This window comes from Herpailurus yagouaroundi, unplaced genomic scaffold (genome assembly GCF_014898765.1).
Source record: "Herpailurus yagouaroundi ecotype Mexico unplaced genomic scaffold, PumYag 166, whole genome shotgun sequence".
Taxonomy (NCBI): domain Eukaryota; kingdom Metazoa; phylum Chordata; class Mammalia; order Carnivora; family Felidae; genus Herpailurus; species Herpailurus yagouaroundi.
Genome location: NW_024412407.1, coordinates 29,022,898 through 29,049,596, shown reverse-complemented (window position 1 = coordinate 29,049,596; position 26,699 = coordinate 29,022,898). Strand labels below are relative to the sequence as shown.

General features: G+C 37.0%; 1 protein-coding gene across 3 annotated transcripts in view; it reads left to right on the top strand.

Annotated features, from left to right (window-relative positions):
* Positions 1-26,699, top strand: part of AEBP2 (AE binding protein 2) — a 96,559-nt gene that overhangs the window by 27,894 nt on the left and 41,966 nt on the right. For all 3 annotated transcript variants that reach the window (XM_040488750.1, XM_040488751.1, XM_040488752.1), the window contains exons 3-4: positions 2,968-3,075; positions 25,788-25,974. In XM_040488750.1, coding sequence (XP_040344684.1) covers positions 2,968-3,075; positions 25,788-25,974 — 295 coding nt within the window. The remainder of the gene's footprint in view (positions 1-2,967; positions 3,076-25,787; positions 25,975-26,699) is intronic.

Below are 26,699 nucleotides of genomic sequence, written 5' to 3'. Positions count from 1 at the left end.
TAATTTAATTTAATTTAATTTAATTTAATTTAATTTAATTTAATTTAGTTTTGTTTTGTTTGAGAGAGAGCCAGGGAGGGATGGGGGTTGGGGGAGAAGGAGGGGAGAGAGCGAGAGGGAGAAAGAAAGAAAGAGAATCTAAAACAGGCTACACGCCCAGCATGGAGCCTGATGTGGGTAACCCTGAGTTGAAATCAGGGAGTCGATCGCTTAACTGACCAAGACACCCAGCCACCTCCACAAATACTCTTTTAATAACTGTGTGTTTTGATTTGATTTTTAAAGATAGTTTGGCAGAAAAATTTATTTGGTGGCAGTTATTTTGAAAAGGGGCCTCCAGTGTCTAATATAAACCCAATTTTTCTGTTAAATAGAGTATCATCTTGCATTTTCATTGTATTTTGGAGTTAGCAAATGTGTGCTCGTAGTGTCTGTTTGATGAGAAAGGAAATAGACGCTTAAAGAAATGATTCTTCCAAGATTACAAAGCTGCAAAGTATGAAAGCTCTGTATACAATTCAGGTCATTTACTTTGTGCTATTTTTGTTACATCTAATAACCTAATATAAGTCTGTCTATTATGAGAGACTAGACTATGTACCTATGTGCCTCAGTATTCTGATTAGTATAGCTAGATCTTAATTCATTTTTTTTTTTAGAACTTAATTCATCTTAAGGTATTATAGAGGAAGCATGATAGATTTTATGCTTGAATAATTCCTTTCACATTTGGATTAGATTCCTGTGGTGTTTGGTTTTCAGAGTTAATTTTTACAATGAAGAAGTTTCTAAAAATTGATTATGAGAATGTTTTTCATATATTGTGCATCTAAAAACTCTCAAGTTTGAAGAGAGACCCTTCTGTCAGATTTTAACTCTTTATCAAAGGGTGTCCTAACATAGATTAGGGAAAGAAATTCAGCTTTTAACAGTTTTGTGATTTTTGTGGATCCATGGTGTGGAGTTTTAGTGCCTGTTTTGTCTTTGTGCAAGTTTAGTGCTTCCTCTCCCTCTCTCCAAACCCCAGAATTATTTTCTAAATATTTCACCCCAGTATAGCTAAATATAGTTAGCTTTGGTCTCTTTACACTTACTTCCATTTCCTATAAAATTCATTAGGTTGAAGGTTATGGTTTTTCTTTGAACCTGAAGGTGTTGCTCTAATAGCGTTACTAGACATTATTTCATCTAGAGTCTGGACCATAACTACTCATCTTGAAGGCTATTATCTGGTGGAATTACAGTCTGCCATTGTCTCCATATTTGTGTTTATTTCTAGGAAAAAAAAATTGCTAGTCAGAGATTGTTGTTTCTTTCACATATAGTGGTTGGCTAATGTAAGGGGCAGTGTTTGAATATTTATCTTCTTGTTTCTTTGAGAGTAACTCAGCACAGAGGTTACTTAAGAGTTAAGACAACAGAATTCTTCACTGTTTTAAAAATTATTACATAAATGACGGTAGATTTGTTTACAGTTACTTTAATGCATCTCTCTTTATGTGGTATGGCTTGTGAGAGAATTTTAAATCAATCTCTGATTCCTATTTATTGCTTGAACATTTAAGATTCAGAGTTGTCAGGAAGTTGATAGATAGCACTACTGATTATCTGCATGTGATTATTAAACATTATTGAATTAATTTCCACAACACAATTCATGTAGTTTTGAAAACATTTTTTCCTTTTTTTGGATTCATTTTAAAAAGTAGCTTTGAATTCTGGGAACTTGTGGAATCATTTTGTAAACACAAACTAGGGTCAAGGATTTTAAATATGAAGGAGGAAATGTTTTGATTTCTATGTCTGTTTAATTAAAAGAAATGAGCCAATTTATAGAGGAATCAGGATACATGATAACTCTATAAACAGTCATATCAAACAGCAATAGCAGTATTGCCTTGTTAGACCTATCTAATATAAAATGACTTTGGTTTTGAGTAAAAATTCAGTTATTTTAGACTGTTGATTTTTCTAGGCTTTAAAAAAAGTTTATTTTAAACTGTTTAATGATGCTTCATTTTTGCATGTATCTTCATTCTATTCTACATGTAGTATGTTACAGTCTTGAAATTATGGCTCTGTTTATAATTACTCTTCCCTTAGAAAAGAACAGAGCTTATATATAAGTGGCTCTTTGAAGGCTATAACTACAGTGGATTCAGACTTCTTTTACTGGTGTTGGGAAGCAATTTTAAATGTTCAGTTTGATGGAAATACAATCAGTTAGAAACTTGATATGTCACTAGTAAGAAAATGATAAAGATTAGATTGTTAGTTGTTAGACTGGTATTTTCCAAACCCAGTCATACTCAATTACCTGAATCCAAGAATGTGGATCTGTTATGATAAACAGCTTATGCCCATTGCTTTTACAACTGTATTAATTTAACATTTTGTATTAGATTTTGTTTCATAAGATAATGGGAAATAATTTTTAAAGAATAGAACAGTATAAAAATAAGTATTAGCATGCGTATGAGAATAAGGAATCTAGAGCAGAAAATTTTAATTTAGTAATTTAATTTCTATACTCATTTTCTGACATTCATCTTCAGAGATTAATATTTGAGTATTTTATTTTCATTATTTCTTTATACCATTATATTTTCCTGTTATAAATAATACATGTTAGTTCCCTCATGCAGTAAATACAAAATAATGGTGTATAGTTCTGGTTCCAAGGGTATATTGTTAATATTTTGAATTTTGCCTTCTGAGTGACACTTTGGGATTGGTTTTTCAGTCCCCATTGAGGGAATTGGACAGCAGCCTTAAGGGGAAAGGGTTGACACTGTGCTTTTCATACTGGAAGTTCAGAAGTTTAACTATGTTAAGCATTTTGATTGACTCCTACGTTAATGGCTCTTTCTGTCAGTTAAAGACTTGCAGCATGTTCATTTGAACATACAAGGAATAAAACTCTGTTGAAATAAGTGATGAAAATTATTATGGCTCTTCTTTTAACAGGTATTTGTTTGCTTATGGAAAGGTTGTAAAGTATATAACACTCCATCAACCAGTCAGAGTTGGTTACAGAGGCATATGCTGACACACAGTGGAGACAAACCTTTTAAGGTAAGTAAGTATATGTGAGTTGTTTTTAACCTTTAGTTGATGTATTTCTTTGAAAAATTTTTTTTAAACGTTTATTTATTATTGAAGGACAGAGAGAGTCAGAGCGTGAGCAGGGGAGGGGCAGAGGGAGAGGGAGACACAGAATCTGAAGCAGGTTCCAGGTTCTGAGCTGTCAGCACAGAGCCCGACGCGGGGCTCGAACTCACAAACTGCGAGTTCATAACCTGAGCCGAAGTCAGATGCTTAACCGACTGAGCCACCCAGGTGCCCCTGGTTGATATATTTCTTAATGGGCATATTTTTGCCCTTCTAGCAATGTTTAAAAATATTTCTGTAGATACATGGAATTTAAAAAAGTAATGGAGGTGAAGATAATTTAATCCAATTTGGAGAACAGAAAAAAGTTACTGTGGAGGGTGGATTGAGAATAGCTAATGGGCAGACCTGTTTGAATGCATGTCTTTAAAATTGGTGGCTTTTAATACCTTGTGATGTGTGTTTTCACTGCTATAGGTTTCAGCCTTTTTATTAGCAAACAACACTGATTATTAATAATTCCAAAAAGTGAAATTGTACAACGTTAAGGAAATTGATTGCTTTCACTCACGTTTGAGGTCATGGTACTGAGTTTAGTTGTAAATTACTGTGTCAAATAGATGTATTCTGAAAAATTGTATGAAGAACCAGTTCTGTAAAAACCGTTTTTCCATTTATCTTCATTAAAAATTAAACAAAATATTTTGGTTTGTAATTATGGAAAGCATATACCATAGAGGTTAAAAGTTTGTGTTTAGAAAACTTTAATAGCTGTTAAACCCATAATTTACTGGTATGTAAATACCGTGCCAGAAACTTCCCTTGGGTTTCATTAGAGAAGGAGGTAATTCTTATGGAGCTGCTTTTTAAAAAATTAGTTTATTTTGAAAAGACAATCTTTAACAAGTTAAAAAAAAATTTTTTTTTTAAATTTTTAATGTTTAATTTTGAGAGAGAGAGAGACACAGTGCCAGCAGGGGAGGGGCAGAGAGAGGAGACACAGAATCAGAAGCAGGCTTCAGGCTTTAAGCTGTCAGCACAGACCCCAATGCGAGGCTCAAACTGAGGCACCATGAGATTATGAGCTGAGCTAATGTCAGACTCTCAACAAACTGGGCCACCAGGCGCCCCAAGTTGAAAAAAATTTTTAAGGAAATTATTTATGTAGAGAAATCTTGCTCCCTTTTCTTCTTTCCTTCTTCCCTCTTCCTCAAATATGTAACCACTGTTACTAGTTTCTAGTGAATTCTAGTATTTCTTTATGAACCAATATATGTAGTGTCATTCTTCTTTCTTACACAAAATCCAGTAAACTATATACCGTCTGTACTTTATTTCTAACTATTTTTTTAAAATGTTTGTTGGTTGGTTGGTTGGTTGATTGATTTTGAGAGAGAGTGAGAGAGAGCGTGCACAAGCAGGGGAGGGTCAGACAGAGAATCCCAAGCAGTCTCTACACTGTCAGTGCAGAGCTGTATGCAGGGCTCAAACTCAGGAACCGCGAGATCATGACCTGAGCCAAAATTAAGTCGGATGCTTAACCGACTGAGCTACCCAGATACCCCTGTAATTTTTTTTTTTTTAATGATTTTATTTTTAAGTAATCTCCATACCCAGTGTGGGACTCAAACTCAAATCTCTGAAATCAGAAGTCGCATGCTCTACTGACTGTGCCAGCCAGGCACCCCATATACCTTATTATTTTTTTCTTTAATCAACCTTTTATTTTAGAGCAGTTTTAGATATACAGTAATATTACAAGGATTATAAAGTTCCCTTATACCCTATGCCAAGTTTCTCCCACTGTTAACCTCTTTCTTGCATGTATGTGTACCTTGCTTTTTAAACTTACTGTATTCTAGAGATCTTTCTATATTTGCTCCTAGAGAGTATTCTTTCAGTTTATTTAACCAAATTTGTATAGACACTTGGGTTATTTCTAGTCTTTGGCTATTATAAATAGTGCTGCAGTGATAAATCTTGGAACATACGTGTCATTTTGTACATGTGTAAATATATATGGAGGAAGAATTCCCCAAAGTGACATGAGTGGGTGGATCAAAGGCTATATATAAGCATTGATGATTTTGATAAATCTTGCCAAATTGCCCTCCTTAGGGTTTGTGTCCTCATCATCATTGTTAGAACGTCTGCCTTCTCAGTAGCTGGGCTAAGATAAGAAGGTGTTCTCAAACTTTTGGATTTTTGCCAATCTAATAGATTAGAAATTCCATCGTTGTGTAGGTTTTTTTCTTGTTTTCATCCTAATGTAGTTTTAATTTGCTTCTCTTTCATTATGAGGAAGTTTGGGTATCCTTTTTTCTTTTTTCTTTTTTTAATGTTTATTTTTGAGAGAAACAGAGGATGAAGAGGATAGTGGCAAAGAGAGAGGGTGACACAGAATGCGAAGCAGGCTCCAGACTCTGAGCTGTCAGCACAGAGCCCGATATGGGGCTCGAACCCACTAGCTGTGAGATCATGACCTGAGACGAAGTCAGATGCTTAACCGACTGAGTCACCCAGGCGCCCCTGGTTATCTATTCTTATGTTTAACTATTCGGGTTTATTTTTCTTTCTTTTTAATTTTGTCTATTTACTTTAAAATTTTTTTTTAATTTTTATTAAGCAAGCTCTGTGCCCAGCATGGGGCTTGAACTCATGATACTGAGGTCAAGAGTCTAATGCTCTACTGACTGAGGCAGCCAGGAGCCCCTCTTTATTCTTTTTTAAATAAATGATCTCATTGACCTTTCTGTTGGCATGTGGGTCTTATAACTTTAACACCCTAGTCTTTCTTGGGGTCTTACTATAGATCCTACCCCTGGTATGTTCTGGAAGTGTATGATCTGGGATAGTTTTTAAACTTCCCATTAAGATGTAGCTAGTAAGAATAGTTACCTCATGGAGCCATACAGTATGTATCCAATAAACATAAGAGATTATTGTTGTTAAAGTGAAAGAATCATTTACTTTTTTACTGTATTTGTATATGTTTTTCTTTTTTTTTTTTAATTTTTTTTTTCCAACGTTTTTATTTATTTTTGGGACAGAGAGAGACAGAGCATGAACAGGGGAGGGGCAGAGAGAGAGGGAGACACAGAATCGGAAACAGGCTCCAGGCTCCGAGCCACCAGCCCAGAGCCCGACGCAGGGCTCGAACTCACGGACCGCGAGATCGTGACCTGGCTGAAGTTGGACGCTTAACCGACTGCGCCACCCAGGCGCCCCTGTATATGTTTTTCTTTAAGGCAGCAATCCTCCTGGTTGATTGTGATGTGCAGATTGATATCAAAGCCTGTCAAATGCTTTTTTTCTCCCAGATCCTCCTTTTAGAAACTGTAGAAGATTCCCATTGGAGAGGGGGAGTGAAGTTGTCTTTAAAAGATAAAAGTTGGGGCGCCTGGGTGGCTCAGTCAGTTAAGTGTCTGACTTTGGCTCAGGTCATGATCTTGCTGTTCGTGAGTTCAAGCTCCACCTCAGGCTCTGTGCTGACAGCTCAGAGCCTGGAGCTTGCTTCAGACTCTGTGTCTCCTTCTCCCTCTACCCCTCCCACCACGTTTACTTTTCTCTCTCTCCCTCAAAATAAATAAACATTAAAAAAAAAAAAAAAGAAGTTAAGGAGTATGAATTAGTGAGGCATTGTTCTGTAAGTCATAGGAATCATTTAAATTCAGAAAGCATTTATTGATATCTATAGTACATGGCAGTGTGCTAGGCACTTTGGAAGCAAGGTAAATAAGATCTAAATTTAAGTAATGAAATGTTTTATGTGTTTTAATAGTGACGTATGAAAGGTTCTATGGAAACTTAGATTAGGTATCAATTAAATACTATAATAGGGACTGTGGAGGAATAGTAGAAGGTAAGTGGGAGTCAGCTATAGAAAGAAGGTCATGAGGTGATGATGTTTGAGGTGAGTCTCTTTTTTTTTTTTAAAGTTTTTACTTATAATGTATAATAAAGTGTCTTAAGTATACTTAAGTGTTCAACAGTGTAAAGATATGTTTCATATGTGTGTATGCACCTGTGATGTATGCACCTGTGTCACCACCACCCTGATGAAAAATATTTTTTAGTAAAATAGAATTTCTTTAATGACCCTTTCCAATCTATTCTTCTGTCCTCTGTTTTCCCCTGCAGGTCATATTATGATTTTCCAGTCTATTCTGTCCTCTGTTATTCTCCTCAGGCCATATTAGATTTCTGTCATCTGGTTTAGTTCTGGCTGTACCAGTTTATTTATTTACATTTTAAATGGTTATTTATTTTTGAGAGAGAGAGGGAGGTGGAGAATCCCAAGCAAGTGCTACACTGCCAGTGAGGAGCCTGACACAGGACTTGATCCCATGAACCATGAGATCACGACCTGAGCCAAGATCAAGAGAAGGATGCTCAACCGACTGAGCTACACAGGCACCCCAGAATAGGGCATTTTTAGCTTTGGAAATGACAAACTCTTCTCCAAATTGGTCATATTATTTACATTTCCACCAGCAGTGACTTAGAGTTTTTAGTTGCTCTATCTTATATTATCAAATGTCTTTTAATTTTAGCCATTCTGGTGGATATATAAGTGGTATCTCATTTTTGCTTTCATTTTTATTTCCCCAGTGAATAATGATGAGCACATTTTCATGTGCTTATGGCTATTTGAATTTCCTGTTTTGGGGAAGTGCCTGTTTGAACCCATAAACCATGAGATCATGACCTCAGCCCAAATCAGATGGCTTTTTTTTTTTTTTTTAATTTTATTTATTTAAAAAAAAATTTTTTTTTTTCAACGTTTATTTATTTTTGGGACAGAGAGAGACAGAGCATGAACGGGGGAGGGGCAGAGAGAGAGGGAGACACAGAATCGGAAACAGGCTCCAGGCTCTGAGCCATCAGCCCAGAGCCCGACGCGGGGCTCGAACTCCCGGACCGCGAGATCGTGACCTGGCTGAAGTCGGACGCTTAACCGACTGTGCCACCCAGGCGCCCCTATTGTATAAATTTTTATATATTTTGGATATAAGTTCTTTGTCAGTTATATGCACATCCCTTCTGTGTTTGGTTTCCTAATGGGATTTTTTTGAAAAAGTTTTAAATTTCAATGAAATCTAATTTATCAGCTTTTTTTTTTTTTAAGTATATGAAGTTTATTGTCAAATTGGTTTCCATACAACACCCAGTGCTCATCCCAAAAGGTGCCCTCCTCAATACCCATCACCCACCCTCCCCTCCCTCCCACCCCCCATCAACCCTCAGTTTGTTCTCAGTTTTTAAGAGTCTCTTATGCTTTGGCTCTCTTCCACTCTAACCTCTTTTTTTTTTTTTTTTTTTTTTCCTTCCCCTCCCCTATGGGTTTCTGTTAAGTTTCTCAGAATCACATAAGAGTGAAACCATATGGTATCTGTCTTTCTCTGTATGGCTTATTTCACTTAACATCACACTCTCCAGTTCCATCCACGTTGCTACAAAGGGCCATATTTCATTCTTTCTCATTGCCACGTAGTACTCCATTGTGTATATAAACCACAATTTCTTTATCCATTCATCAGTTGATGGACATTTAGGCTCTTTCCATAATTTGGCTACTGTTGAGAGTGCTGCTATAAACATTGGGGTACAAGTGCCCCTATGCATCAGTACTTCTGTATCCCTTGGGTAAATTCTAGCAGTGCTATTGCTGGGTCATAGGGTAGGTCTATTTTTAATTTTTTGAGGAACCTCCACACTGTTTTCCAGAGTGGCTGCACCACTTTGGATTCCCACCAACAGTGCAAGAGGGTTCCCGTTTCTCCACATCCTCTCCAGCATCTATAGTCTCCTGATTTGTTAATTTTGGCCACTCTGACTGGCATGAGGTGAATCTGAGTGTGGTTTTGATTTGTATTTCCCTCATGAGGAGCAACATTGAGCATCTTTTCATGTGCCTGTTGGCCATCCGGATGTCTTCTTTAGAGAAGTGTCTATTCATGTTTGCTGCCCATTTTTTCACTGGGTTATTTGTTTTTCAGGTGTGGAGTTTGGTGAGCTCTTTATAGATTTTGGATACTAGCCCTTTGTCCGATAAGTCATTTGCGAATATCTTTTCCCATTCCGTTGGTTGCCTTTTAGTTTTGTTGGTTGTTTCCTTTGCTGTGCAGAAGCTTTTTATCTTCATAAGGCCCCAGTAGTTCATTTTTGCTTTTAATTCCCTTGCCTTTGGGGATGTGTCAAGTAAGAGATTGCTACGGCTGAGGTCAGAGAGGTCTTTTCCTGTTTTCTCCTCTAGGGTTTTGATGGTTTCCTGTCTCACATTCAGGTCCTTGATCCATTTTGAGTTTATTTTTGTGAATGGTGTGAGAAAGTGGTCTAGTTTCAACCTTCTGCATGTTGCTGTCCAGTTCTCCCAGCACCATTTGTTAAAGAGACTGTCTTTTTTCCATTGGATATTCTTTCCTGCTTTGTCAAAGATGAGTTGGCCATACGTTTGTGGGTCTAGTTCTGGGGTTTCTATTCTATTCCATTGGTCTATGTGTCTGTTTTTGTGCCAATACCATGCTGTCTTGATGATGACAGCTTTGTAGTAGAGGCTAAAGTCTGGGATTGTGATGCCTCCTGCTTTGGTCTTCTTCTTCAAAATTACTTTGGCTATTCGGGGCCTTTTGTGGTTCCATATGAATTTTAGGATTGCTTGTTCTAGTTTCGAGAAGAATGCTGGTGCGATTTTGATTGGGATTGCATTGAATGTGTAGATAGCTTTGGGTAGTATTGACATTTTGACAATATTTATTCTTCCAACCCATGAGCACGGAATGTTTTTGCATTTCTTTGTATTTTCTTCAATTTCCTTGATAAGCTTTCTATAGTTTCAGCATACAGATCTTTTACATCTTTGGTTAGATTTATTCCTAGGTATTTTATGATTCTTGGTGCAATTGTGAATGGGATCAGTTTCTTTATTTGTCTTTCTGTTGCTTCATTATTAGTGTATAAGAATGCAACTGATTTCTGTACGTTGATTTTGTATCCTGCAACTTTGCTAAATTCATGTATCAGTTCTAGCAGACTTCTGGTGGAGTCTCTCGGATTTTCCATGTACAATATCATGTCATCTGCAAAAGTGAAAGCTTGACTTCATCTTTGCCAATTTTGATGCCTTTGATTTCCTTTTGTTGTCTGATTGCTGATGCTAGAACTTGCAACACTATGTTAAACAACAGCGGTGAGAGTGGACATCCCTGTCGTGTTCCTGATCTCAGGGAAAAAGCTCTCAGTTTTTCCCCATTGAGGATGATGTTAGCTGTGGGCTTTTCATAAATGGCTTTTATGATCTTTAAGTATGTTCCTTCTATCCCGACTTTCTCGAGGGTTTTTATTAAGAAAGGTTGCTGAATTTTGTCAAAGGCCTTTCTGCATTGATTGACAGGATTATATGGTTCTTATCTTTTCTTTTACTAATGTGATGTATCACGTTGATTGATTTGTGAATGTTGAACCAGCCCTGCATCCCAGGAAATAATCCCACTTGATCATGGTGAATAATTCTTTTTATATGCTGTTGAATTTGATTTGCTAGTATGTTATTGAGAATTTTTACATCCATAGTCATCAGGGATATTGGCCTGTAGTTCTCTAGCTTTTATTTTTTATAGTTAGTGCCTTTTGTATTGTTTAAAAAATTTTTGCCTACCTTTAGTGTGTGAAGATGAGGAGGCTCTTACAGAAAAGCTGAGTTTTATTTTATGGTTATAGGAAGATCATTTCAGGTATATATTTAAATAAATTTTCAGGGGCACCTGGGTGGCGCAGTCGGTTAAGCGTCCGACTTCAGCCAGGTCATGATCTCGCGGTCCGTGAGTTCGAGCCCCGCGTCGGGCTCTGGGCTGATGGCTCAGAGCCTGCAGCCTGTTTCCGATTCTGTGTCTCCCTCTCTCTCTGCCCCTCCCCTGTTCATGCTCTGTCTCTCTCTGTCCCAAAAAAAAAATAAACGTTGAAAAAAAAAAAAAATAAATAAATAAATAAATTTTCATCCTGTAAACTTTACCCAAGTGTACAATTTAGTAGTTTTTTTTAGTGTATTCATAGTGTTCTGCAACCATCACCACTACTTAATTGTAGATGTAAGTGCCTTTGGGAGAAAGAAAAGGAAACATAAAAGAATGAGTGGACTATTTAGGGAGTAGTATGTTTCATATATATAGATGGTACTTTATTGTGGGAATTTGAAATATTAAAACTTTTTTTTAAGTTTATTTATTTTGGGGGGAGAGGGAGAGCACAAATAGGGGAGGGGCTAGAGAGAGAGGGAGACACAGAATTCGAAGCAGGCTTCAGGCTCTGAGCTGTCAGCACAGAGCCCAGCATGGGGCTCGAACCCACAAACCGTGAGATCATGACCTGAGCCAAAGTTGGACAGTCAACTGACTGAGCCACCCAGGTGCCCCTTAAAAAGTTTTTTTGAAGTTTAAATTATTTGTTTTGAAAGAGTGAGAATCCCAAGCAGGCTCCACCCTGTCAGTGCAGAGCTTGACATGGGGCTTGATCTTGTGAATCATGAGATCATGACCTAAGCTGATATCAAGAATTGGATGCCTTGATCTCATGGTTTGTGAGTTTGAGCCCCACAAACCCCACATCGGGCTCCCTGCTGTCAGTGTGGAGCCCTCTTTGGAGGGCTTTGGAAATGGAATATGTCTCCTTTGGAATATGTCTCCTCTCTGCCCTTTACCTGCTTGTGTGTGTGTGTTTTCTCTCTCTCTCTCTCTCTCTCTCTCTCTCAAAAATAAACAAACAAAAAAAGAGTTGGATGCTTAACCAAGTGAGCCACCCAGGCACCCCTGAAATATTTTCAGACCTAGTTCTGTAGACTGGTGAGCCTGGACTATCTAGAAATTAAATGTATAAGCAATTGGTTTCATAAGTTTTTCATGTTGGGATGCCTGGGTGGCTCAATCAGTTGAGTGTCCGACTTTGGCTCAGGTCATGATCTTGTGGTTTGTGGGTTCAAGCCCCATGTCAGGTTCTGTGCTGACAGCTCAGAGCTTGGAGCTGCTTCAGATTTTGTATCTCAATCTCTCTTTTCCCCTCCTCCATTTGTGCTCTGTCTCTCTCTGTCTCTCTCTCTGTCTCAAAAATAAACAAACATTAGAAAAAAGTTTTTCATATTGAATGTTTGAGTATTTGTTGTATAATGAACAAGATGAAGGTAAGGGTCAGAAATAATCATGATTAGCAAAGGCTTTAATGCTACTTTGTGGCTTGCACATTACCTACATATTTTATTGTATTACCTATTTTAACTATCTCTTAAAACAATTCTGTGAAGTAATTACTGTTTTGCCCTCATTTTATTTATTTATTTTTAAAGGTTTATTTATTTTTGAGAGACAGCGTGAGTGGGGGAGGGCAGAGAGAGAGAGAGGGAGACACAAAATCAGAAGCAGACTTCAGGCTCTGAGCTGTCAGCACAGAGCCCAGTGCAGGGCTGGGACCCATGAACTGGTGAGATCATGAGCTGAGGTGAAGTCAGACGCTTAACCTACCGAGAAAACCAAGCGCCCCTTATTTTATTTTTTTAAAGTTTATTTATTTAAAGCAAGCAGGGAAGGCAGAGAGAGACGGAGAGAGAAAATCCCAAACAGGCTCCGCAGTGGTAGTTTTAAGCAGCCTCGTGTTGGTGTCGATCTTATGAATCGTGAGATCATGACCTTCCAAAATCAAAAGCCTGTTGCTTAACCGACTGAGCCTTCCCAGGTGCCTGCCCTCATTTTATACATGAGGAGATTGATGTTGGAAGAGAAGAAATATTTTCTTTTTTTTCTCTCAGTTTTGGTTTATTTTGAGAGAGGGGATGCAGGGGTGGGGTCAGAGAGAGAGAATCCCAAGCTGACTTCACACTGTCAGCACAGAGCCCAATGCAAGGCTCTAACTCACGAACGGTGAGATCATGGCCTGAGCCTAAACCAGGAGTCAGACCCTTACTCAGCTGAGCCACCCATGCGCCCTGAAATGAAATATTTTCTAAGGTCATGGGCAGTTAGTGGCAGATTCAGGACTTCAGAGGTAGTATAAATCCAGAGTCTGTGTCCTTAACCATTTGTACTCTGGTAATTTATAATGCAGAATGGCTTTTGTGTAATATATGTATTGTATATTTGTGTTTAGATTACTGTTATTACCTCTCACTGTATGTTAGCTTGGAATTTGATTCTAAGGAGTTTGCATTGTATATTTTGGCCTTTTTCATTGTGTTTATAATATGCTTTAAGCATTCACCAAAAAAAATGGTTTTATTCATACCTTAAAAAAATGACAGTGTGGCTGCTCTACAGTTGTGCTTTGTGTGTGGATAATTGATTAAATTACCTTGGGGCACCTGGGTGGCTCAGCAGCATAAGCCCCTACCTCGGCTCAGGTCATAATCTTATGGTTCTTGAGTTTGAGCCCCGAAGTGTGCTGCTCTCTGCTGTCAGTACAGAGCCCGCTTCAGATCTTCTGTCTCCCTCTCTGTCTGCCCCTCCCTTTCTCTCTCTTTCAAAAAAAATTAAAATGAAAAAAATACATACATAAGTAAAAATAAAAATGTTTTTAAAAATTGATACGGGTTTTTTTTAATGTGTACTGTTTTTGCTAAAAATATTTACTTCTTTAGGATGAAGTCTGAATAAAGAAAAGGGATGGAGAATAGGGAAAGGAAGGGCTTAATATATAGTACCTAAATTTGCCTGACTCTGACAGACCTTGGAATTTCACAACCAGCAAAATTTTTTCTGAATTCCTAGTAGTTGCTTGGTCTTCCACTCTGTCACATGGAAATAAGTATAACAAATGTAATACTTGCTACTACTAAAGAATTTTAATTCTGAAAAGCTTCAGGAAGATAGTATAACTTTAACATCTATAGAAAACCATTGTTTATTTTTTAGTACTTATTTGATTTCTTAACCTGTACAAAGCAAAGAAGTAAATGGAATCGTTTTGCACCTACATGTAACTTACGTTTTCATTTCTATATTGGACATTGCTTCACATTTATAAATTTATTACTTTTTAATTGTTGTATGGTATTCCTATGTGATAGTTTATCATATTTAATAGTCCTTTCTTGATGGATCGTTTTTTGCACAATTATCCCTAATGTAAAGAACAATGTAATTAACATTTTTATAAACTGCTTTTGGGAGCTAATATAAATCCCTAAAACCTATGTTACTAGGTCAAAGAGTATGTATAGGCTTGCTTTCTATTGTTATTTTTAAGTTTATTTATTTTGAGATAGAGCTTGTGTGAATGGGGGAGGGGCATGACCTGAGCCTTAATCAAGAGTCGGACACTTAACCAACTGAGCCACCCAGGCATCCTGGATTTTTTCTTACTGATTTATAAAAACCTTAATATTGGGCCCTAGGTGGCTCAGTCATTAAGCATCTGCTTCGGCTCAGGTCATGATCTCACAGTTTGTGAGTTTGAGTGCCACATCGGGTGAGCTCATGCCCCACTTTGGTTGATCTGGAGTCCCCCATCTGGTGAACTCAAGCCCTGCTTCTCTCTCACTTCCCTGTCTGTCTGTCTGTCTGTCTGTCTCTCTCTCTCAGCCCCTTGCTCACTTGCGCCCTCTTTCTCTCTCAAAAAAAAAAAAAAACCCAAAGCTTAATATAAAGTGTACATGTTTGCTGTAACAGATATTTTGGTCTAGCTTGTCATTTCTCATAAAATTTTGTTTGTTCTGCCATCTGGAAGCTTCTGTATATTGATATTGTACATTTCTACATATATACATGTAGTTACACACAATGTAAATGTAAATACATGATTACACAATGTAAATATGTTTCTATATATTTTCATTACCTTTCTTCCTGTATTATTTTTGTAATTTTAGGTTGGAAATCTTATTAATCTGCTTAAAAGTAGGAAAAACATTTCCCTGCTATGATAGGAATTAAATATTTTTCTTATTTTGACTTTTTTTTTCCTTTACTTTTTATGGTGCTTTTTCTAAAATGCAGAGTTTTAAAACTTAATTTTGAAGTAATTTCAACTTGCAGAGAAGATGAAAAGCTCCCATATATTTTCTCTCTCTCACATGAATGTATAAATTCCATATATCCTAACCCGGATTCATCAATTAACTTTTTACTACATTTGTTCTATATTTATCCATCATCCGTTTCTTCATCTGTCTACCTTCCTTCCCTTTCTCCCTCTTTCTCCTTCCTCACCTACCTACACACACATTTTTTGGAAAACATTTGAGAGGAGCAAAATCCCTAAATACTTCAGTGTGTACATTTCCTAAGAACAAGGATATTCATTTACGTAACCTTAGAATAGTTGTCAAGACCCAGAAATTTAACATTGATGCTATTAGCTATTTGAAGTTCACTAATTGTCCCACTAATGTCTTTTGTAGCAGGTTTTTTTTTGTTTGTTTGGTTTTTTTGTTGGTTTTATTTGTTTGTTTTTAATTTTTTTTTTCTCCGTCTGCTTAGAATCCAGTTGGGGATCTCATATTGCATTTAGTTTTCATAAAGTTTTCTCAGCCTTTCTGTATTTTTCATGGCACTGATATTTTTGAAGAATATAAACCTTTTATTTTGTAGTATATTCCCTGTTTTGGGATTGTTGGTAATGATGAGATTGGGTTTATGAATTTTTGGAGAAAATACAACAAAATTCTCACTATTATGTCAAGGGATACTTGATGACAGTTTGTCCCATCGTAGATAATGTTACCTAGATCACTTGATGAAGGTGGAATTTGCCAAGTTCTCCACTGTAGACTTATTCTTTGTCCCTTTATAATAGTTTTGGAGAGATACTTCGAACGTACGTAAATAAGTTGTTTCCCATTGGAATTAGTTTTAGTTTCTATTGATGATTCTTGGCTGAATCAATTATTAATATAAGGATTACAAAATGAGTATGTTTTCTGCTTCTCAATCTAAACTTTTTGGTAAGTATTCTACTTATAGAGCCTTCTTTGTTCTTTATTTGTCTGTCTGCCAATTAATCATTTATTTAGGAATGGACTTGTGGTTTTTTTTTTTTTTTTGGTTTTGTTTTGTTTTTTTAAATTTTTCTTAGTGTTTATTTGTTTATTTATTTATTTATTTTTTTAAATTTATTTTTGGGACAGAGAGAGACAGAGCATGAACGGGGGAGGGGCAGAGAGAGAGGGAGACACAGAATCGGAAACAGGCTCCAGGCTCCGAGCCATCAGCCCAGAGCCTGACGCAGGGCTCGAACTCACGGACCGCGAGATCGCGACCTGGCTGAAGTCGGACGCTTAACCGACTGCGCCACCCAGGCGCCCCTCTTAGTGTTTATTTTTGAGAGAGAGAGAGAGATGGAGCATGAGTGGAAGAGGGGCAGAGAGGGAAACACAGAATCTGGAGCAGACTCCAGGCTCTGAGCTGTCAGCACAGAACCCAAGCTGGGGCTTGAACCCACGAACCATGAGATCATGACCTGAGCCGAAGTAAGATGCTTAACTGATTGAGTCACCCAGGCGCCCCTTAACTTGTGTTCTTGTTTTATTCCTTGGTTTGTAATTCATGACTATTATTATTTTGATGCTCATCTAATCAGATTTTAAAATATTGAATATATCTGAATATATATATCTGAATATATATGTAGTTTCTGGGGCAACTGTCTAAATATTTGAAGGGTAGTAGTCTCCATTGTAGTGTTGGCAATGGCAGAGGCTTGAAACTGAAAGTCATTAAGACCTAAGTAACTTGTTATTAGAAATAAAAGAAAGTCGTGGATGTGTTATTAGGTTTAAGGCTAGTTTTATGTTTCCTAAACTTAATGTCTCATAAGAAGATAGTATCATATGAAAATAATCATGTTAGCTTATGAAACTTTAGTTTTGTAAAATCAATGTACTCTTAAAATGCAAATACAGTTTCTTTGCCAAGGGCTTTTATGATATTTATATTTGATAATTAAAGTACAAGGATTGTTCCTAGATAAAATTCCCCCACCTCACGTTCACTTTGTCGGATATATATATCTGTGCTTTATATATACATTTAGACTTTGTGGGAAGGGGAGTTGCTGCTGCCATTTTGTTAAATGTAGTGAAATATTTTAGTTAGGTTTGGAAAACATTACATGTGTTGGAATGCCTGGCTGGTTCAGTTGGTAGAGCGTGGGACTCTTGATCTTGGGATTGTAAATTTGAGCCCCACATTGGGTGTAGAGATTACTTAAAATCTTTAAAAGCAAACAAAACATTACATGTGTTCACAGTAGTAGAATATGGCAATATTTTAAACTATTCTCTTGGTCTTCTTTTTTTTCCTTTTCAATTTAAATTTGATTCTTGTTATCTGGTGTTAAGCTTTATCAGAGCCAAGTGGCTTCAATACCACCACACTTAGAAATACATATTTTGCCTAACTGAAGAAAAAAAAGTAGTTATATACAGCATGTTTGGTGATTCTTTTGATTTCCTTTATTGCTAATGGGGCAGTGGTTTGTCTTGATGGATTTGTATATGTTTGAAATTATGTAGTTATACTTTTTATGAGATAAGCTCGATATGTAGTTTTGCTTCCCTTACATGTTTCTCCTTACTTTGAACAGAGTATAGTTATTTAATTATCTCGGGTTAATTTATTTATTGTGACTTTTCCTCAGCAGATAGCGTCCTGTAGCTCAATATGATTGACTCCATTTGTAATATTGACACATTTGAATAACTTCTCATTGTGTTAGAGTAGTGCTTGAAAACTCAGATTTTCTTTCAAGCTTGATACATAAAGTAACCATTCTTTTTAGGTGTTTTGGAATCAAAACCCTAGCCTACATTCTTGATAAAGAAAAAAATTTTTATCAAACCATATTTAACCTATGATAACTTTACAGTTGTGTATTCAGGCAGTTTCTGGTAATTTGTTACATAGTGAATGATACTGGTATTCACTGTGGTGGATGATGAAATAATTTCCTTCTCATGTTCTTTAATGGACCTGTTTTGTAATGATAGTTCATTTTGATAATTTTTAAATCGCTTGCTTTTTTCCCCCAGGTTTTTGAGGTATAATTGACAAATAAAATTGTAAGAAATTTAAATTATACATCGTGGTGATTTGATACGTGTATACAGTTGTGAAAGTATTCTCTCCATCTAGTTAACTCATCCATCACCTCATATATATATGTATTTTAATATATATATTTGTAAGAATCTTTTTATTTTTAAGACACATTCTCTGTAATAATATGAAGCTTTAAATACCCTGTTCTGCTATCTTTAATTCTTCTTTGACATTTTGTATGTCTGTATTTGAAGCTCCCTAGCCTTGGGGCGCCTGGGTGGTGCAGTCGGTTAAGCGTCAGACTTCAGCCAGGTCACGATCTCGCGGTCCGTGAGTTCGAGCCCCGCGTCAGGCTCTGGGCTGATGGCTTGGAGCCTGGAGCCTGTTTCCGATTCTGTGTCTCCCTCTCTCTCTGCCCCTCCCCTGTTCATGCTCTGTCTCTCTGTGTCCCAAAAAAATAAATAAATAAACGTTGAAAAAAAAAAAAAATTTGAAGCTCCCTAGCCTTGGCAGCCAGTGCTTATTAGGAGGCTCCTGCTGACCAAACATGGAATTATTTGACTATAAATAAGAATAATAACTGCATTGGTCATCATGATTCTAAAAGACAAAAAATGATTCCCTTTATTCCCCCAAAAGAAAAACGAGTTGGTCACCATTGGACAATGACAGGGATCTCATTATTTGGAAAGCTGTTAAGACTGAAGTAGTTCTTCCTTTACTGTATGAACTGTGCTACTGGCTGTCTAAATCCTGGTGCTAGAGTTGCATCCAGGACTAGTTAAATCAGAATCTGGGGCACACAGCCAGGCATTTTGCTATGTTTAAAAAAATTGAGGGGCACCTGGGTGACTCACTCAGTTTAGTATCCGACTCTCACAGTTCGTGAGTTTGAGCCCTGCACTGGGCTCCGTGCTGACAGCGTGAGCCTGGTTGGGATTCTCTCTCTCCCTCTCTGTCTGCCCCCTTCCCTGCTTGCTCTGCCTCTCTCTCAATAAATTAACATTTTTTAAAAAAAGTTAGGTGATTTGGATGTGTGCTTAGGCTTCAGAATTACTGTTCTACAAGATATTTCTCTTACCAGGTACTCTATACTAACTAAGCAGCATTTCTGTGGTAAATGTGACTGCCAGTTCAATGGTCTTTGAAAGGGGGGGGGGAGAAAGCATTGAGGGGAAAAAGATATGCTGTGTGTACTGTGTGCATGTCACATTTGGGATCTTATTTTTATTGATGTAACCTTTCTTTTCTAGGCCTCTTTTATACCACACTTGCCTATTCTTCATCCCTCCAACCTCTATTTCCAAAGCCATTGGCTGCTGCTCCTGTCTAGTCAGTTTTGCTGATCTCTGCTTGGTATACCTGACTTCTAAATGTTGGAGAGTGCTCTCAAAGTTCTTACCCTAGGTGTCCTTTGGTTTTAAATACTAGTAAATACTTTTTATATTCTGATTACTCTCAGATGTTTATCTCTAGCCCTAACAATATTCCCTCTTGGATTCCAGAATGGAATATTTGGCTTGGATGTCTAATAGAGTATCTTGAACCTAACATGTACAAAATCTTGAGGTTTTTCATTTCAAACATGGTTCTATTCTAGACTCGGTAAATAGTAAGATCAAGGGCTCTGACTTTAAGAGCCCTGTATCATTCTTGATTCCTCTCTTAACTTCTCCTGTACTCCTGTAAATACATTAGCAAATCCTGTCAATTTGACCCTCTGTATATTAAAAAAAATTTTTTTTAACGTTTATTTATTTTTGAGAGAGGGACCAGAGCACGAATGGGGGACAGGCAGAGAGAGGGGGAGACACAGAATCCAAAGCAGACTCCAGGCTCTGAGCTGTCAGCACAGAGCCCAATGTGGGGTTGGAACCCATGAACCACAAGGTCATGACCTGAGCCATGTCAGATGCTTAACTCTGAGCCACCCAGGCACAGATCCTCATTATATTTTGAATATGACTGCTACTTCTCACTCTACTCTTTTATCCCCCATTTATCTTCTGTGGTTCTGTTAGTCACTCAGTTTGAAATCCATGATAACTTCTCTTTCCAAATTAAAATCCCTATTTCTTAGCATGATGCATAATAAGATCTTCATACCTGTTATTTATCTGCTTCATGACTCATTTGTTCCTTACTGTAGTGTTCCAGCCATAAGAACTACTTGTAGTTCTCAAATGAATCACAATCATTGTGGCTGTGCTTTCTACTTGGATTTTTTGTTTGTTTGTTTGAGAGAGAGACAGCAAGTGTGTGGACCCATGTGAACAGGGGAGGGGTGGAGAGGGACAGACAGAAAGAGAGAATCCCAAGCAGGTTCTGCACTGTCAGTGCAGAGCTCACCATGGGGGCCGATCTCGGGAACCGTGAGATTCTTGAGCCAAAATCAAGAGTTGGACGCTCAACTGACTGAGCCACTAGGCATCCCTCTACATGGAATTTTTAAAAGCTTTTTATTTTGGAAAAATGTTAGATTTACAGAAAAGTTAAGCTGCAGAGATATAACAGACTATTCATGTGCCTTCACCTAGTTTGCTCCCCTTAGTGTTGCCTCATTCATATTACTGTGATACATTTGTCACAACTAAAAAAACCAACATTTCTACCCGCCTGGAATTTTTATTTTTCTTTAGATTACCTACTTTATTAATAAATACTACCATGTCTCCTGTGAAACTGATGTTTTGTCCTCAGTGTTTCAGTAGCCCCTTGTAGATTTTTATAGCACTTTTGGGAATATATGAATAAGGCAGTCTTAGTACTAGAAAAGACATTGTTAGTATTGCTTAATTTGAACATGTTTGGGGCAAAAAATAAAAACAGTGATTCCACATTTTAGAACAGCTGCTTGACCACAACAGTAGTCAGTATATAGAGAGTATTTCAGTGGATTTGGGAAATAGATCATTTAAAGCATTTGGTATCCAACAACCAGATTTTCCCGATTGTTGAAATCAGGACATCAATGTGGTGGCTTGAATTCATGGATCATTGTATGTGTTGGGGAAAAAAGTGAATCTTTGAACATTAAAACCACATTCACCATGAAATGCTCTTGTTGAGAGGAATGAAAGTCCACTTGAGGCAATAGCTGATTTGTCTCTTACCTTGTTCTCTGTGATATATACATAATGGATGGAATTTTCATTAGATGATGCGTAAAATTATTTTCTAGGGTAAAATTTGTATTTAAGTGAAAGGTGTGTGATTCTCGTATTTCTTTTTAATAAAGGACTCTCTTCATTTTAAATTCTCATTGTACTTTTAGGTTTTCTTTTTTAGATTTGTTTATGATTCTTGATGGATGAATGATTAAAAGCAAAGATAAAACTATTTTCTAGTAGAATTCTCATTATTCGTTTCCAGAGCATTGAATCACCACTGATTAAAATACACTTGTGATATTTACTCAGTTCTAGATGCTTTCAGGGCCTATTCATTGCAGTCTTGAAGGATTCTGGGACAAAATGTATCTGCTAGTGTATTGGGACCCTTATAATTAAGGGTAATGCTGGATGGAATTATATCACAAAATCCTTCTGAATTTAAACCTGAGGGCTTGGATCTGAAACTGTTACTGTCCTCTCTGCCTTAATTGTATTCAGGTAGCTATTCGGAAGTTTGAAATGTGATGTTTTTCCAACAGATTTGTTTGAATAACCAATATTAAACTGGGAATTCCAGGGAAAAGACTATCTTACTTACATTGTATTCCTTAAAGTATCTGACACATGGGCCACCAAAGACAATTAATGTATGTTTTTAAAGTAGATGTTAGGAAATACAGGGATGATATCTTCTAAAATTGAAAAGTAAGAAAAATAAATACTCTGTGGCTTTATTCTGTGCAGTACTGTGTAACACAAATATGTGTGAACCAAATATATAATTTTAAATTCTCCAGTGTTTCATTAAAATAATTGAAATGGGTGAAAATAATTTAAACAATATCTTTGGCTTAACTCCTTGTATTGTTTCAACATCTTAGCAATATACAGAATTAATGAAAGTTTTTGCTTTTTTGGGTACTACATCTTCAAAGTTCAGTGCATATTTTATACTTAAAATATTTTTTAAGAAGAGCCATATTTCAAGTGCTTAGTACTATAGGTATCTAATGATTAAAATGTGTTGGACAGTGTAAAACTAACCCATGAGGGTAATTTTACTTAAGCCTTCTCATTTCAGATGCTGAATACTTGATCTTTATTTATTTAGATTTCAAAAATTTGTAGTTGGAGAGGTAGATTCACATAGCAAGCTATTGCAGATACATTTAAAAGTTTTTCAGTAGTGAAATTGAGTATCAGGTATTTAATGGAAATTAAAATGGAAGGGCTAGCCTGAATGTTAATAGTAAAAGATTACTTTTTTTTTCTTTTTTAAGATTTTATTTATTTATTATTCTTTTTTAATATGCAATTTATTGTCAAATTGGTTTCCGTACAACACCCAGTGCTCATCCCAACAGGTGCCCTCCTCAATAAAAGATAAATAAAATAAACTGAAAATAACAAGTGTTGACAAGGATGTGGAGCTAGCTGGTGGTTATACAATGTTGTGAATGCACTAAAGACCACTGCATTATACACTTTTAAGGTAGTGTGTTACATGAATTTCACCTCAACAAATAAAAATTAATTTAAATAAAATTAAAATTTTGTTTCTTAGTTACAGTTGCCTTAAAATGTTAAGTAGCAACATTTGGCTAGTGGCTTTTGTGGACAGTGTCGTTCTATGGCAGTGTGGTAATCAATAGGAGATGGAAACTTTTAAAAAGCATTATTTTTTCTTGGCACTTGAAATATATATATTTTTTTAAATATAAATTTTTTAATTCTAAGAATTCAGTAACCATTAGATGCTAAACTTTTCATCGCCAGAATCTGTAGCTGAACATTTTTGATACAGGCTGAGGGTAACACTATTGATAAGGTCATTGTAAGACTTGAATGAGGAGCACCTAGGTGGCTCAGTTGGTTAATTGTCCAACTTTGATTCAGGTCATGATCTTGTGGTTCTTGAATTCGAGCCCCACTTGGGGCTGTCTGCTGTCAGCACAGAACCTGCTTTGGATCCTCTGTCCCCCTCTCGCTCTCTGACCCTCCCCTACGTGCACTTTCTCAAACTGACTGACTGTCTCTCTTTCTCTCAGAAATAAACATTTAAAAATGTATTAAAAGAATTGAGTGAAATACTTTCAAGCACTGGATATGGTTAATTGCTCCTTTTTAGGGTTCCCATAGCACTCTGCCCCCTAAGCCTAACTGTAGTTCTTTAAGGTGTCATATGCCTACTGACATATTGTAAGCTCTTTCAGGGGGGTACTGTGTCTTATTCATCCTTATACTTCTAGCATCTTGCATGGTGCATAGTACATAGAGTAAATATTTTTTATTTTATTTTGAGGGAGAGAGAGCTCGCGTGTGCAAATGGGGGGGGGTGGGGGAGAATCCCCAAATAGGCTCCGTGCTTGAGCCTGACACAGACCCGATCCCACCACCCTGAGATCATGACCTGAGCCAATACCAGGAGTCAGATGCTCAACTGACTGAGAGCCACTCTGGTCCCCCTGCCCCGTGCCCTTAAAAAAAAAAAATTTTTTTTTTTTTAAAATAAGTATTTGAACTAAAACCTTGAATCATTCCTCTGCCTCTTAGTGTACACCTTAGAATGGGCAAAGGTTTTTATTAGCAATGCTGAGTGCCATTAAGCCCATAAAAGGTCTGTTGTATACAGAATAAATAGAATATTTATGAATGGCACTGCCTAAGGGGCTTGCTCTGAAATGTTTCAGCCAGCATCAGTTTTACCAGAATCTATAAATAGTTGAGTTCTTCAGGTATATTTAGAAATAGCTATGATTTGCAAGGTGGTTCTGGATACACACACACTTATGTATACGTATATATATTCATAAAAGTATGTTCTTGCCTTCAAAATACACGGAGAAAGGATTAATTGCGATACGTAGATAAGCAGTCTGAAAGTGTGAGGGTATCTTCAAAGGAGGATGAGTTTTTTTTTAATTATTATTTAATTTACATCCAAGTTAGCATATAGTGCAACAATGATTTCAGGAGTAGATTTCCTTAATGCCCCTTACCCATTTAGCCCCCCCCCCATCCCCTCCAGCAGCCCTCTGTTCTCTATATTTAAGAGTCTCTTAGGTTTTGTCCCCCTCGTTTTTATATTATTTTTGCTTCCCTTCCCTTATGTTCACCTGTTTAGTATCTTAAATTCCTCATATGAGTGAATTCATATGATATTTGTCTTTCTCTAATTATGCTTAGCATAATACCCTCAAGTTCCATCCATGTAGTTGCAAAGGGATGAGCTTTTCTTAAGTTGGGTAGATTTAGAGAGACTGAATAAAGATATGATCCCTAGTAGAGAGTTGAAGTTTAAAATGGTAAAGTTGCCTGGATTGAAAGAAAGAGCCTGGAAACGTGTACATTTTTTTGTGGTATTATCTAGATAAACTCTATTGTACGTTGAACCACCTAGGAACAATGTGATAGATTTATTTGGTGTTTGACATGATTTGGCGGATTTTGATGCTTGGAGTTTGGTTGTCAAGTCAGAATCTAAGTAAATTGGCTTAGTTACCAATAGAAGAGCCCCTGGAAATCTAGCTATGAATTTTGCTGTGGTGATCATTTTGTAAATGGCATTTGTTTTAATTACTAACATTCATTTGTTAGATGTCATACACTTTGTACTGTAGCTAATTTGTTTATTATAATTTTAATGATATCTAAACGTTTTGCATTCATTGTTGGAGTAGCAGATCTGCCAGGTGACTTGGGTAGTTATCTCAGTCTTGGCAAGTGCTGAAGGCTAAAGAGGCAGGCAGTATTTAATGGAACTTAACGAGTTGGGTAAAACCAACCCTGAGGGTAAGTCTTCTCGGAGTGGCTGGATCTAATTGTTTAAAAGTCAGTATCACTGTATTTCTTCCCTGTTACAACAGGGTAGAACAGTAGGGAGGCTGCTGAATGTATTGAAGTAGTATATATGGTTAAGATAAAAATAATTTTAGAAATCTAGGAGTCCCCAGGTGCCTCGGTGGCTCAGTTAGTTAAGCATCCGACTCTTGATTTCAGCTCAGGTCATGATCTCACATGTCATGAGTTTGAGCACCGCATCAGGCTCTGTGCTGACAGCACAGAGCCTGCTTAGGATTCTTTTCTCTCCCTCTCTGTGTCCTTCCCATGCTCATCGCGATCTTGTGCTCTGTCTCTCAAATAAATAAATAAACATTAAAAAAGAAATCTAGGAGTCCCAAGTAATTGTCAGGATATGTAATTCGCTGATTTAAAAAAAAGTTACTGTTTTTCTTAGCAAAATGATTAATTCAAAACCCGATTTTTCTGGGAAGAAGATCTCACTATCTTTGTCTTGTGTACAGTGGGAAGAGCAGTAAACTGGAGAGTCGTGACACTAGAGTTTTATTTCCCAGCTCTGCCACTGCCTAATGTGTATTATTTGGGGCACCTTATAAAAAGAAAGGGTGTAGTAATCTCTCATAGTTTCTATCTGGAATAGTTCTATAGTGTTACTCATTTACTTCTGAAAATAACAGAATATTCACTCCTTCATATACTTGTGCCTTGCATGGCAGCCCTGACATCCTTTTTTATCTTTGTCTAGTGTGTTGTTGGTGGCTGCAATGCCAGCTTTGCTTCTCAGGGAGGGCTAGCTCGCCATGTACCCACACACTTCAGTCAGCAGAACTCCTCAAAAGTTTCTAGCCAGCCAAAGGCCAAAGAAGAATCTCCTTCTAAAGCTGGAATGAACAAAAGGAGAAAATTAAAGAACAAAAGACGACGTTCATTACGTAAGTTTTTCACTAAAAATCTGTATGTAGTAGATAGCTTTTGTTTCTATGTTGGGCTTTCATGCAAATTCAGGTTTTACTGTTCTTTAACTCTGTGTATTTTTGTTAACAGTAATAAACAGATGGGATCCCTTGGGTGTTAGTGTGAGAGTTCAGTGATGTATGTTTTGTCTTACCTTTCTAGTTAAGAGAGGGTAAGTATATGTGGCCTTAGAATACAAAGTCTGTAAACAGAGTTTGAGGGGTCCTTTGATTCTGCTGTAAAACAAAATTTAAAATACGGCGGTGTTGATATTTTAGAAAATTTGAACATGTTAAAGGTAATAATGAAGTAAAAGTAACCAATCTGCTGCAGAGTGGTATGTGTGAATAGCGAAACTATTGGTAGTGTGTGTCTCTGTACTTAAATGTGTTGTAACACATATGTTAATATGTTTAATTACCAGATTATGAAATGTATCCTCAATATTTAGGATATAGTCTAGATGATAAGTTTTATATACGCGGGGAGCAGGAATTGATGTTGAAGCTCCAGAGCCTAGCACTCTGCCTGGTTTGTGGTGTCAGCTGGCTGATTCAGCACATCCTGAATGGAGAGCGAGAATTGACTGAAGCTGTAATTGAAAGGGAGTCCACTGCAAGGGTGAACTAGATAGAAAAAAAATAGATTGTACCTTACCTTTTCTCTTGGGATTTGATTAGAATGTAGAAGAGACTCCAGACAC